The sequence below is a fragment of the Chrysemys picta genome, chromosome 3 (genome assembly GCF_011386835.1).
Source record: "Chrysemys picta bellii isolate R12L10 chromosome 3, ASM1138683v2, whole genome shotgun sequence".
Classification (NCBI taxonomy): domain Eukaryota; kingdom Metazoa; phylum Chordata; order Testudines; family Emydidae; genus Chrysemys; species Chrysemys picta.
Window position 1 is genome coordinate 98983309 of NC_088793.1, and position 15614 is coordinate 98998922.

General features: G+C 40.2%; 1 protein-coding gene across 7 annotated transcripts in view; it reads left to right on the top strand.

Annotated features, from left to right (window-relative positions):
* Window positions 1-15614, top strand: part of LAMA2 (laminin subunit alpha 2) — a 470353-nt gene that overhangs the window by 170444 nt on the left and 284295 nt on the right. For all 7 annotated transcript variants that reach the window (XM_065588563.1, XM_065588564.1, XM_065588566.1 and 4 more), the window contains exon 4: window positions 3884-4126. In XM_065588563.1, the coding sequence (XP_065444635.1) occupies window positions 3884-4126 (243 nt within the window). The remainder of the gene's footprint in view (window positions 1-3883; window positions 4127-15614) is intronic.

Here is a 15614-nt window from a genome sequence, read left to right on the forward strand (position 1 = left end):
GTATTTTTCAATGTGTGTTTTGAAGACTTTGCTGCTGAGATAATTAGCAATGAAAATGAGACCCAAGACTCATTTTGTATCTCATCATGAGGCCCATTCTGTCTATAATTTGGGAAAGACTCAGAGGACTATTTAGAGTATTTCCCCTACTAATTATGTTATAGTCACATGAACGAAGTAACTGGAAACAGCTCCTTCTGTACAGCGCTGCTGTGCTAATTGGCTGCTATATGCCAGTAGGCAGTTTGGTACTGCTCTGCTCTTTTTTCACATTCAGATTGGCAAACTTTGGCCTGGTCTACATGGGGGGGGGAGGGGAGGTCGATGTAAGATACGCAACTTCAGCTATGGGAATACCGTAGCTGAAGTTGACATATCTTATTCCGACTTACCTCCCATCCTCACGGCGCGGGATCGATGTAAGAATTATTGAAAATTAATTCAGCCACCCCATTATCCCTATTCCATTTTTTGTTGTAAGCATGTTTGGAATCTGTACCAAAGCAAGGAATTTACCACCATAAGGGTGTTATTTTCAGATGGTGTTAATCAATGGAGCTTTATTGACTTACACCAACTGAGGGATCTGACACTGAACATTTACATTTTAATGGTGCATATTGAGCATTACCAGCCTGCCCAAAAGAAACTGTTTCTCCCTGAGCTCCTACTGGCGTGCACTTCCACAACTCTCCCAATGCATGTCTGTGTCTAAATGGGACCATTTAGTCCACACTCTTTTGTGGGGTTCAAGAAAAGCAGGAATACATTTATTTAATTCCCAAGTTAGGCTTTTCTATTCTATTGCATGGCCCAGCCTGAAGGAATAATCTTGTTTCATTACAAAGACACCCTCTTTCGGGTCAGCTGATGAATGGAGACATGAACTAGAAAAATGGAATGTGTTTCATAACTCCATGGAATGTAAATAATTTGGCATCATTTCAAAAGCTACTTTTGGAATTTTCAAGTCAAAGGCAGGACAGAGACAATGCTCTGGGTCAGCTGAAAACTCTAACTAATGTGTGTTTAAAAATGAATCTTTATGTATTACACTACTAAAGTGTTTTCTTAAGTTAAGAAAAAAATTCCATGAGCTGCAGCATGTCAACTGTTTATTTTCTTTCCCTTTATATTTTCTTTAAAACTTTATTACTTTTTCTTAACACAAAGAGAACCAAAAGATATGTAATCAACTGATAACTCATCCATAATGTGCAATATCTCAGTGGAATACAAGAGAAAGGAATTAGGTTAAGTCTTCTGTAGTATACACAGGATACTTATTAAAGTATGATTCCAATCTGAAGAATGACTATAAAAATGGCACCTTCATACTCAGCAAGTTTGCTTATTTTAGTTGTAAAAGCAGCCTTTTACTTCCCTTTATTCCTGTTAGCCCTGCAGAGCCCAACACAACTGAGAGTGGCAACAGTTTTTGCAGCAATGAGAACATCTATTTGACCAATGATGATATTGGAGAGTGAGGGTATTCAACACTAGAAAATACTCCTAGTCCATCTCTGTTTTTCAGTGAATACTCTAGGGTTGTTAGACCAAACACTACACTCTCATTTGCTATCATGTATTTCAGTGAGATTGCACAGATTTCAGCAGTTCTGCTGTTGTCCTAATATCTGAGCTTTGAATATAAACTCAAATACTAAAGTATTTGTTAGGAATACTTCACATTGAGATCTCTGGACTGGATGTTTTGAACCAAAAAAGTTTACATGGCTGGACTAGATCAGACATATTAGTGTAATATGAAATTATTTAGTTCAATGGAGCCATTACCCATGCAAAAAAAAAAGTCCAAAATAACTTTCTGAACAAATATATCAGAAACGATCTCCTAGACAATGCAGTTTTTTCTCAACAATTACAATACAGTGTTTGGGGAAAAAAAATTGAGCACTCCAATTAGATTGTTTCTTTTCAAACAACATAATTTAGTGAGGGGAGAAAATAAAGTTTAGCTATTTTTAAACCATCTTACACTGTTTACAGTAAATGACATATGTTAGTGTGATCCGGTGTGGCTGTAATTTATGGCTGCAATTCAATCTGTCAGTAAGTGAGAACAATGAAGAGATTAAAGGGCATGTATGAAATAGGAGGAGAGTAATTGAACGAGAGCAATGAATAGTGCGGTTAGTCTTTCCTAGCTCAGGGGTTTGTTGGTTTATATGCTGATATACGTCCACCAAGAATAGTGTTCATAACCAAGTTCTCATGCTGTGAGTGGACACAGTAATACTCACCACCTAAGGCAACCCTCAACAAATCCACTCCCATACACATGTTTTTCAAGTTGAAAAACAGATGGCAAGTGCTGTGACAGCATGGTGCTTGTAAATACTGCAGGAACTTCTTCTTAAGAGGGCAGAGAGCAGGGAGCTTCTCTTGCTTGCTCCTAATCCCATCCCAAAGCTCTGCAAGCATTGTTAATACTTGGGCTTCACAGAGGGCAGAATTCACTTCTTGAAATTGCACTGTGGATCTTAACTATTTTGTTCTTGGTATGTGCCTGGAGGGCAGAATGATGGAGTTGAGGTGTAGATCTGATAATTTTTTGTCATATATGTTCTTCACAGTTACTCTCCCAAATCCAACATTGAAGCCATTAAGCCAGAAATTAGCATGATATTCTCCCTCCGGCCTCCTTCTGTATGTGCTCACAGCACTACCTCATAGAAAGGCGACTCTAACTATTAATTCACTGTACATTCATCCCTACTAACAGGGACCTATGCTCTCACTCCTCTGCTTCATTGTTAGTACTGTGGTATCTCTATGTTATTGGGGAAAAGATGCTGCATCATTAGCAAGTGTGGTTCTGGAGCTACAAATGTAACTATTGTTCGTGGCTCAAATCCCAGCAAGCAGGATAGCAGAAAAAAACCTTGATAAATCAACTGGAAAGACAGATGACACAGACAATAATAAGTGTTGATTACATGCTATTATTCTGTTTATAGTGACATTTCTTAAGAATATAAGAATGGCCGTACTGGGGCAGACCAAAGGTCCATCCAGCCCAGTATCCTGTCTACCGACAGTGGCCAATGCCAGGGGCCCCAGAGGGAGTGAACCTAACAGGTAATGATCAAGTGATCTCTCTCCTGCCGTCCATCACCACCCTCTGACACACAGAGGCCACGAATACCATTCCTTACCCATCCTGGCTAATAGCCATTAATGGACTTAACCTCCATTAATTTATCCAGTTCTCTTTTATAAACCCTGTTATAGTCCTAGCCTTCACAACCTCCTCAGGCAAGGAGTTCCACAACTGTATCAGGTATCTCTATCCTATAAGGCTTATTTCTGGCAGCTGTGCAGAAGCCATGTGATGTGGCCAAGAATGTTTTATGGAGAGATTTCATATGACATGATTACTACTAGTGTCTTAACCACAGAGTTTCACATGAGAGAGAAAATGATAATAGAGTTTGGGAAATGGGTAACTGTTACAAAAGGTGTTTGTGTGTATATGTATGCACAAATGCATGTGTATATGCACATATTGCTATATAGTAAATTGTACAAATGTAAATACCATATGCAAAGATAAAATTTTAAATATTTCAAATGAAACTGAAGGAGTTCGGCAATTCTCTAGTGAGTTAGATTGAATCTGGAGGGTTTTTTTTATCACACTTCAAAAAGTCTGTGCTGTCACAGTGGAACTTTCTTTCTTGTAGAAATTTTTCTGGAGAAGGGATATTTTCACGTCAAAGACTTTCACTGCAAGGTGTTGCCTCCTTTCATTTTCAGGGAAAAATTCTCAAATGAGAATTGACTATATTTAGCTTTTTTACTTTGGCAGAAAATGAATATATAAATACACATTTATGTATATTTTTAATTTGTTCTCCAGGTATTCCAGATTGCATATGTTATTGTGAAAGCAGCTAATGCCCCTCGACCTGGGAACTGGATTTTGGAGCGTTCACTGGATGGTGTTAACTATCAGCCATGGCAGTATTATGCTGTAACAGACACAGAATGCCTGACACGTTACAACATTCTTCCCCGCAGAGGGCCTCCATCCTATGCAAAAGATGATGAAGTTATATGCACTTCATTTTACTCCAAGATTCAACCACTGGAGAATGGAGAGGTAAGATGGGAAATATACTGCAGCCAACATGCCAACAGAAATATTCTTTTGCTTAATTGATAAGTATATGGCTTGTGCAGACAATGTTTTTGTATGGGCTTTATATATGAAGGATGGGGCTCTTTTCCTTATATATGCATCAATAGAGGTTGCCATATACCCCATTAAACAGGGAGAAATACACACTAATAAACACATGCAGTGTAAGGGAACTGTGTGGACCTTAATCTCTAGTACTTGCAGGCAACTCCTTTGTAGTTAGATAGGCAGCAATTCCAATAAGAAGCAAAGAAAGATACTGGGTGAAACTCCCATTGACTTCAGGGGGGTTATGATTTCACCCGCTGCGTTTAAATATACCACTTACAACTGTAAACAGCTTTCCCCTTCCCTTTTCTTATTAAAGTGGCAAGAAATTTATATTTTTCACAGAATAAATTTTCATATTTATTAAACTTACTCACATCCTGATAATTCATAAAAATAAAATGACAGTTGAATATGGAATAGATTTTAGGCAACACATTTTGGTGTACATTAGTCACAGAGTGGGATATTTTTCTATTACTGTACTGACTCTGATTGCTGAGTAATTCCTGACTATCATCCAAAATCTTGAGCTTTTTTTTTTTTTAAACCAAAACTGCTTTTGAGTTTGTGGAGCTTCTGAACTTTCAGCTTTTCTTCTTTCATACTCCATGCCTATTTCACTTCAACTATGCAACTCACTACATATCCTAGCTAGATTTTTTTTAATGAATGGAATGGCGTAGCTCCTAGTTATGGGTGACTTTATTGTAGTTTTTGTTCAGTAGTTTATATTTCAAGGCCCATGGATGCCTGACATGCTGCAGTCAGGAATGCTGTCTACAAACTTTTCACAATTCTGGACAATACTCAGAACATGCACGTTTCTGAGCTCTCAAAATGCTATCTGTCTAGAGTCACAGTGGATTGAACTGGGAAGCTGGAGGTCTGCACTGAAGAATTTGTGTATTTGCAAGCTTATGTTTGTGTGTGTAATTACCATGATTATCTGTGCAAATTGGGCGTTGAGGCATGGAAAAGGCCATTTCCTAATGCGGTTGCAGAAATAATACATATAAATGTAAGCATGGAAATGTACACAGTTTCTTGCAAGGAAATTTTCAAAGGGACCTGAACCTGCCCTTCTAGCGTGGGCATGACTAGTGATTGTGGGTGTCTTCATATCTTGGTGTCCTGCCCGGGATACCTCGAAGGAGCCTGATTTTCAAACAGTGTGTACTCATCATCATCATCATCAAGCGTGACCACCTGCAGGATGTGTATGGATCTACAAGACACTGCCAAAGTCAGATATATGCTCTGGTATTACACATTTGTTCATAGCAACATTTGAAATTAAAACTGGGCAAATTAGAGGGGGGAAGCTCCTGTGTTGGAGCCCTTTTAGTTCACATTATCTACATATATTTTAGTCGATGAGTTTATTGATGATAATATTAATGGAAATGGCAATTTTAAGTAAATATTAGATATATTAATCAAAATGTAGATTTGAAATTCATTAGCATGGTATTTGCTCCAGAAACAAGTGTCTAAGATATATTCTTAGCCAATCAGGAAATAGAAAGAGTACCACATGACTTGTCTCCAAGCCAGCCTAGCCAACACAGCTGAATTTCATATATCAGATTCTTTACAATCAGGTGCCAGTAAACAATCTACATGGCAAGAATTATTTACAGAGATGATTCAGTGTCTAATTTTTTTAACAAATAAATTTGAGAAAATCAAAAGCTGCTCAAGAAAATGTGCTGGATTACTTGATCAGCTCTATTTGAATAGCACCCTGAAAAGTGTTAACTTAAGTAAATGCATCGATACCACTGAAACATTCAAACCCACCATACATTCTGAAGTCATTGGGATTTATGGCTTATAGGAAAGGTAAAATGTTAGTCACACTCCACTGCAAAGACTGACATTTTGTTTTTGGTTATTGCATGTTTCTCAAAGGACATCAATACATGAAAGGACCTGCAGTATGGTGAAAGCTTATTTTCAGTATGAAAACATATCTTCCAATATCTCAAATATTCTCAGATAAGGTTTCTTTCACATATATATTAGTGGATGACATGTTCTTTATTGTTTTTATAAAGCAGGTTCCTTGATTTAATGTTAATTTGTTTGACATCAGTCGGGGGACATATGAGGAGGCTGTGACTGCCATGTTTTGGTGTGGGGAGAAGGCCATAAGAATTGGACCATGTTTCTTTTGGTTTCATGACATTTCCATCTTTCCTTGCTGGGATTACTACTTTTGATTTCCTCAGATCATCATTAGTCTGAGAACTAAAAATTAATAGTTACCATAGTGATTTTTTGCTTCATTTCCCTGGCACAGAAGTCTATTATTTACATCTAATTTGTTCCTTTTTTACTGCAATCGCTTTCTTGTTTTTCTGGACTGTAACCAGTGCCTGGACTTCTGTTTGATTCTATTAGGTAGATATTGGTCTCTGGAACATTATCTTAGTACCACTTATTTTTCTGAGGACTATATAGAGTTTTCATCTATTTTGATGTTTTAAACAGCATGTATAATGTCACATACTGTAAGTTTTATACTTACACACATGACGTTCCCCCCATTGTATCCTGTCAGTCTTTGCTAGATGCTCCTAAGTGCATCTGAAGAAGAATGGGAACTGAGGTGCTTCTGCCTCTCACTGTAACTCATTAAATGTTTTAGACATTTTCATCAAAAATGACCTTTTCTGCTGGGCTGCAGCTTGATTTGGGGTGGGGGCGAAATGGGGAAGTCCTCTCTTTTCACCTCCACCTACAGAAACATTCCCTCAGGCACAGACAGATGGTTCAAGCCTATTATAGGGAACAGGCAGAAACTTAGGGGAAAATAAATTGTTTTGCCATTTTCTACATAACCAATTGTCCCTGCAAGCAACTCTAATCTAGTGAAAAAGGGCGGAGAGAGCTCTACTCGGGGTCTGTGCCAAAAGCATTCAGGGTCACTGGTGAAGCAATAAGAGGGATAACTCATCATCCAGGAGGCTGCATGCTTCCCGATTGGGCTTTCAGCCTTTGGCAACTCTATAAAAGAGAAGATAGGATTTGAATTTAGATTCCTCCTTTGGCAGTGATGAAGGAATCTAAATCCAAATAGCCATTTGACTACCTGGTTCACTTTACTGTGATCCCATACAAGAGATCTGAGAAACTGCTTTTCAGAAGATATGATTAATGTTGATGCACAGCAATTATGTAAACTTGCAAGGAGGAGAAATATCTCTCCCTGTGTGGGTACAGTCTGTCTTCCTGAGCTATTGCTTCAAAGTATCAGTCTGCAGTAAGTTTAATAAAAATGGGAATAGCTGAGAGTACATATAAATTGCAAAAGCTAGTTCAATTTCCAGATTTAAAAGGCACACAGATTTGTATATGAGGAAGACAGGATCAGGGAATCTGAGCTGGGAATGATTCTGTTGTAAATGGAGAGTGGGTATGCCTTGGATTGGTGACATGGTCACTTATCATGAATGGTGGGCTAAGCCAGTTTGGATCCAGAGACCCTGCACAAGGAATAATTATTGTTCAGTCTCTTTTTTAAAGTCCCACCCCCGCCCCACCCAGGGGCCATGAATTTTCAGATGTAGTGGTCCCTGGTGAGGGGAAATCGGATTAATTCTGGAAAACCACATAGCTGGCTCTTCCTTGTTCACGTTGCACTTATTGCTTCTCCTCTTCATTAGACCCAGCAGCAGAAAGGCAACAATGTTTAGGCCCCTGCCTATTATCCTGGACCGCTATCACAATTGGAGCCATTTTTACACCTGATATGTTAGACATATGATCTTGATAGGTCAGCACTAAGCATGGAAGGCAGAGGAGTTGGTTTTCAAGCAGAGCCTAACTATGTGGTGCATAGTGGAAGAGAAGTGTGTATAAGGCAGATAAGCTGACTCTAGCCCAATATGGAAAGAAGTTGCTAGATGGAATCATCGTGTTATACTGCAGCTCTCTGAGAGTCAGAGGAGAGCACAGCCAGGCATAAGTCACAATCACTTTACTTTTGCCTTTAAGACTGATATGCAGGGGGCTTATTTAGTCACTGAAAGTTCCCTCTCACTGGTTCCCTCCCTTCTCTGTGAGCATGTTCAATTTACTAATACTGGTCAGTCTTCTATATATTGGAAAGAATTACGTCTTCCTAGACTGTAGTCGGGGGAGGTTGTCGTAGCCCTGGCTCTGTTCTGTGACAGCAGAGCTGAGACTTCCAGTTTGTCTTATAATCCTAAAATCTCATGCTTCAAGCTTCAGCCAGTCTTCTGCAGAGGTCAGAAATGGATCACCCCTGCCCCTCTTTCCCCCCCCCACCCCATTTCCCATGTATTCTGGCTAATTTTTTTGTCTCTTTCCCCTAAAGTATCAGAGATGGCTACAGCTGGAGATGGGACACTGGATGGGGTAGGCCAGTGGTCTGAGGTGGTACTGAGCATTCTCTCTCAGGTGCTTGGCTGGCTGGTTCTTGCTCACATGGTCAGGGTCTAAGCATATAGGATGGGTAAGGAATTTTCCACCAGGTCAGATTGTCAGTGGTTTTGGCAGGAGCAGCACCAGGGTTTTTGGCACCCTAGGAGGGGGTCCTTCCGTGCTCCCAGTCGTCGTCGGCAATTCTGCGGCGGGGGAGTCCTTCCACGCTCCTGGTCTTCGGGGCACTTTGGCGGTGGGTCCCGGAGCGAGTGAAGTACCCGCCGCAGAATTGCCTCCAAAGACCCGGAGCGCGGAAGGACCCCCTGCTGCCGAATTGCCGCTCAGGGCGGCAAAATGCCACCCCCCCAATCCTGGCGCCCTAGGCGACCACCTATGTTGCCTAAATGGAAGCGCCAGCCCTGGGTTTTGGGTGGGTTTCACCTTTGTCTGCAGCATGGGGTGCAGGTTGCTCACTGGGATCATCTCAGTTAATCATTTCCCTGCCATTGTGGGGACCTCAGCTATCAGTGCCCCTTGGTCCCTCCTATTCTCTGCCAATAGTACGTACTAGTCGACTCTCCTGTGCGTTGTAATACTTTGGTCTAATGTTGGGTGTTGGATTTAGTGTGTGAGTGCTGGGTGGTAATGGTAGCCAGTGATATACAGGAGGTCACACTAGATGATCTGGTAGTTCCTTCCGAACTTAAACTCTATGACTTCACATGGACATCATTGCTCTGGAAAAGCAATCTGAGAAATAACAATTTAGCTAAGCACTGATGCATGCTTTCTAATTAAACCTTTCACAGTAATAATAATAATAATTTATATATATATATTTTTTTTTCTGTCACGCTCCTTTCTCCCTTCCCCGTCACCTAGAGAGTAATAAAATTAAATAGGATAATTGCGAGCTTTTCTGCTTTCCATTACATTGTAATTTTACTATGTTCTATTTCATTTTTCGTGACAGTATAAGCTTCAGTGTTCAGATTAGTTATGTCAGGATTGTCAAACATCAGTCTCTGGTAACCTAGTACAATATGGTATCACAGCACAGAAAACACGTGTGCACATACTCATCTCACCTCCTCCCCTTCCCCCACACACATACAGCACACAACATGCCATTAATGGGGAAAAAAGCATTCCAAAAGCCACACACATGCTCCTGAATCTGGAGTTGGCATGGGAGAACTCAGAGTTTCAGGCACTAGCAAGTATATTTTGGTAGAGATGGGGGAATTATTACTGTTGATAAATACCTAACCCCCTTGTGAGAGATGCTTTTCATTAAGAAGAAAATTAAGTCAGAAAGGTTTAATTTTGGGGATGTCTTCCACTGTCTGTGGTCTGTGACCCTTCCCTCATTTATATTTCTCACTGGGGGTAGTACTAGTCTTTGCTGATTCCCAGGATCTGTAAAGTTATGAAACTTTAGCTGTATTTTTGCAAGGAAAACTTACCTGCCTGGGAATAGGAATCTGGCATATATGGAATAGGAATCTGGCATATATGGATTTTGGCCATATTTGCCATTTCCTAACATGTAGGCCAGGCATTTTTGTTCAAACCTAACATCTCTTCTCTGATCTTTCTGAGCCAGTGGCAGTAGATCAGTAGCATGCTGGAAGCAAAATACTTGTCTGTAGATAAAGTTAAGCATACAGTGGATTTCCTAGGATCTGTAAGCAGATACTGTATTTTCTAACCCATTAAAGTTACTTACATGATTCTGAGCCATTTCAGCCCAAATGTACCTTTAGTGGGTCATAAGTACTAAAGCAGTGGGTTATTTACTTTAACAGTGTCAACCTACTCTCACTGTCTCATTTAATTTGATAAGTCTGTAGCATAATGGATAAAAGCATGCTACCCATTGCCAGATGTACAGTATTAATGTAATATTGATTCTTCATAAATAGAGCAAAGAAATAAGAAGGATTTAGAAAGGAGCTATTAGATGTCAGAGACAGCAAGGCAGACAAACAGAGGGAGAATACTGGAGACAAATAAAAGGACATATATTGATCATGCATTCTCTCACAGTCACTGTGTTCTGCTGATTGGCACTTGGAGAACTACAGTTATTCATTGTGGGAACCACATATATTCACTGGCTTATATTTTATACAGTCTTATGTATAAATAATGCTTCAGCTCCATAAGCACATATGAAGTTGCAGAATTACTAAGTGTGGTATGTAGCCTATTGTTTAAATGAGCCTCTGTACCAGATGACTGGAGGATAGCTAGTGTAATACCAATTTTTAAAAAGGGTTCCAGAAGTGATCCTGCCAATTACAGGCTGGTAAATCTAACTTCAGTACTAGTCAAATTGGTTGAAACTATAGTAAAGAACATAATTATCAGACACATACAGGAACACAGTATGTTGGGGAAGAGTCAACATGGCTTTGTAAAGGGAAATCATGCTTCACCAATCTATTAGAATTCTTTGAGGGTGTCAACAAGCATGTGGACAAGGGTGGTTCAGTGGACATAATGTTCTTGGACTTTCAGAAAGCCTTTGACAACGTCCTTCACTGAAGGCTCTTAAGCAAACTAGGCAGTAATGGGATAAGAGGGAAGGTCCTCTCATGCATCAGTAACTGGTTAAAAGACAGGAAACAAGGATTTCCCCCAACGGTCTGTACTGGGACCAGTGCTGTTCAACATATTCATAAATGATCTGGAAAAAATCATTCCACAAATACAGGGGCCACTTTAGTAATATTGTGCCCCTAAATTTTGTCCCACTTGGACCTCATTCTTTCACTTTCTGTCTTTGGCTCTTGCTGTTAAGATTCTTTCTCCTCCAACTTGTTGCCGTCTTTCTCTCATTTCTTCATCCTTATTTGCTTTCTACCTCCTCTTCCCTTCAGATCTCTTGTTCTTGCCCCCTGATTTTTTCGCTGCTTCATCTCACATGAACATTTGGTAATGACACTTCTCTCCTTTTTCCCTATAATTGTTCTTGAAGCACTTGAGATGCCTTGGTAATAAGTATAGTACAAATACCTAGATACATAGATAAAAATGTAGTGTACCAGTGTCTCATAGATAACTGCAATGAGGACTATAAAAACATCGCTGATAAGTTGAGCCAATGCGTGAAATTAGCCAAGAAAGAAAGACTGAAAAGAGTGAAGGGAAGAATCTCAGAGGAAACGAGGAATTTGCTAGAGAAGCAGAGGAATATGAAGCAAAATGATGGTAACAAACTTGAGTACTCTCTCCTCTGCAAGCTGCTAAGAAGAAGACTAAAGGAGAACTTTGAGAAGCACCGAAATGAAAGGCTCTTAAAGATGTCTGAAGATCACAGAAGCCTCAAAAAATGCTAACGGGAATTAACGCTGTACAGGTTGACAATAATGGTGCTGAAGAACAAGGATAGAAAAGCAGTAATTGACAGAACAGGGATGGAAGTGGTCTGCAAAGATTTCTACACTGAACTCTTTGCATCTCATATAAATGTCCCGCTACCAACTCTTCAACAGACCAATGAGCGCGTACTTCCAGTCCTTGTCTGCAAAGTTCAACATGCAATTTACCAAATGAAGGAAGGAAAAGCTCCAGGAAAAGATGTATTGACAACTGAAACAATAAGAACTGGAGGTCATGACCTCTGGAAAACCCTTGTTCAGAGGTTTAGCCGTTACTTGGAAATGTGAAATATACCATCCAACTGGAAGGAGTCCAACACCAGTTTGCTGTACAAGAAAGGCAATCATGAAGATCTAAAGAACTATCATCCAATATGCCTGCTCTCACATGTCTACAGGCTAATAATAATAACAAATCAACTCTCACAGAGTCTGGATGAGCAGCAGCTAAGAAAGTAGGCATGTTTTCAAAGGAATTTCAGTACATTGGACCATATCTTTACTATAAACCAGCTATTAGAGCACTTAAAGGAATACAAATTCCATTTATGCATTGCCTTCGTTAACTATGAAAAAGCATTCAACAGCGTAGAGATCAGGGCAATGCTGTAAGCTCTTGCAGAGCAGGACATTGACACAAACTACTAAAGGAAGCAAATTCTGATTGCAGTATGGATATATCTTTATTTGACACTCCCCTTCGCATCCCAGTCAAAAAGGGTGTGAAGCAAGGAGACACGGTTTCACTGAAACTCTTCACAGCCTGCCTTGAAATGGTAATGAGGTGGATGAACTGGAAGCGTGGAATCAGCATCAATGGAAAGCAGGTAAGCAACCTCAGATTCGTGAATGATATCGTGTTGATGGCTGAAAACACTATCAAACTACAGAAAATGCTGCGAGAATTCAACACAAAAAGCAGCTAAGTCGGACTGAAAATGAACCGCTCTAAAATGAAATTGATCTGATTTGATGCCTTGCCAAAAGCCCAAATATTAGTCAAAGGAGAACAAATAGAAGAAGTTGAACAATACATCTGTATAGGCCAAGAAATTGACATGTGCCACGACCAGGAAGGGGAACTCTCACAAAGAAAGAAAGCCGGTTGACATGCATTCAATTCTATCAAGGATGTCTTCCAAGGAAAAATCAACAAGGCAACGCACATCAACCTCTTCAACTCAACAGTACTGCCGACAATGTTGTACGCCAGTGAAACATGTGCTGACGAAGATAGAGGAGCAACAACTGTTTGTCCCAGAGAGGACGGTGGAAAGAAGAATTCTGGGGATTTAAATCTGCGTCTGAGTCCCCAATGAAGTGATCAGATAGCAGAGTGGAATGCAGAACATCATTGTTCAAAGCAGATACAGTAAAATGTGATGAGCCGGGCATATAGCTAGGCTCACTGATAATCGATGGACTGCAGCTGTCACCGAGTGGTACCCAGGGGAACTGAAATGACCACTCAGCCAAACTCCAAAGAGATGAGACGATTTTATTGTGAAAAGGCATGGCTGCACATGGAGAAGAAAGGCCAGGATAAGAGAAGAATAGAAGATGTGTTGTGATCAGTGCAATCTATTTGAGGGCTGAAGGATCGATTGATCAAGGTGCCAATGTAACAGTTTTGGTGGATTGTGTGGGTATTTTTCATCTCCCCACAACCATCATTGACATGATTCTACTGTTAGAACAAATATCAGACATTGGAATGAAAAATCTGTCTCTTCTACACTTCTTGTAGCTACTGTTTCCAATGCACATAGTGCTAAAATTATATTTAGTAAGCCCCTTTTGGTGTTCTATAAGAGCCTCTGTGTGGAAAGTAAAGATTTGGGAAGAGAGGCAATCCACAAGAAGATCTTTCTCACAAAATGTGGGAGAACCATTGCTCTGAACTACCCATATCCTCAAAGCCTTCAGAAAAGGATTTCAACTATAGATTCCTAGGAGGCACAAGCTGTTCTACAAATTACTAAACACTTAGCAGATGCAGCTTCTTCAGCTTTTTTTAAAGCATTGTTTGTGTTAGATGGGGGAACAGTGTTTTGAGGATATTTTCACAAATAAGTTAATATCTCAGTCTTTTGTTTTCTCTGACAGTGTAGTCTCCTGAGGACTAAAATACTTTAATTTAAGTGAAGCATTTGGTCTTAACATAGGGGTACTTTGGTGAAATATAATGGCATGTGATATGTAGGAGGTCAAACTTGATCATCTAAGGGTCCCTTCTGACATTAAACTCTATGAAACCATGAAATCAATATTTCAATTTTCTAGAGCCCCTTCCAGATGAAGATTCACTTAGTGGGAAAATGAGAGACCAAATGACTTTCCCTGTGACTGGCGTAGGGTGATCCAGGAATAGAAACCAGGTTTTTTGGGTCTCAATCCGAGGCTTTAATAACAAGACTTCCCTTCCTCCCTAAGATCAATTGCCTAAGCTAAATGATAAACTGAGGATGTAGAGGAGTTGATGTAACCTTCTGTTGTCTTTTTTCTTTTCCTTCCCTTTCCTCATATGAGTTTTCCTGTCACCATTTTTACTGTGGTGAGAATGTTGATATAGCGATGTTGGCAACGCTGTGTTGCTACCTCATGCTCGTTACCCCATGGTCTTCCTGAGATGGTAATAAGATAAGTGCAAGTTCAAGAGGTAATTTCCTGTTTCTGTGCTTAAAAAAAAAAAGGCTGATCTGACAGAACGGATGCATCAGTCTTTGTTTATTTCCTCCATACAAGTGGAAGTCTGAAGTACACATTAAGAGACTGAAGGAATATGAGAATCCTTAAATAAACAGAAGAAAAATATTCTTTCATTAGAACAAATTTAGACAAAACTTAAAATTACACTTATGGCTGCAGCTGAGAGACAAATGGTTTGATTTTAAAATGTTGCCATTCCATTAACTTGCCATGTGCTCAACTTCTATCTCATTGCTCCTTCTTCCTGCTCTGTGTTGCAGGTTTTGATTCCCTTGACTCCCTCAGATATTTTTTTGGGGGGAAAAGCAAATTCCTCTCCCCCTGGCAGGGACTTTGTTCCAGTCCCTGGTCACTTCCCCTCTCACATAGAGATGATGGGTTTTGCTTGGATGGGGAGCCTCCCCTCTCTCTAACTCACTCAAGGCATGAGCTGGTGCCTCTAGGAATTGAGTTCTTGGTGGACTCCTCTGCACTCTGCTTTACAGGGATAGACTCCCCATGCATCAGGTCACAACACCATTTGGCCCAGTTACCTCTCCGTCTGGACAGAGGGGCGGCCAGTCAAATTTCAGTAGTACCGCAATGCCACACATTGAAATTTGGCCCATCCACCCCTCTGTCTGTAGGGAGGGGTAGCTGGGTCCAATTTCAATAGCATTGCAATTCTCAGACAGTAGCCATACTGATTTAATACAGGTCTGCTTAACACTGGCTGGGCCATGGCCCCCCCCCCGGCTCTGCAGCCTATGGAACTTTGAGGAAGTGATAGTGATTCCAGTATACATAAAAAGGGTTTTGCATAGGAATTTATCGATAAACTCAATCATACCTACTTTACTATTTCCAGTTTTACTTTGACCTTCTGAGCACCCAAACTGCATTTTGTATGTTGTCTTTGCCTGTGGGAATCTGAT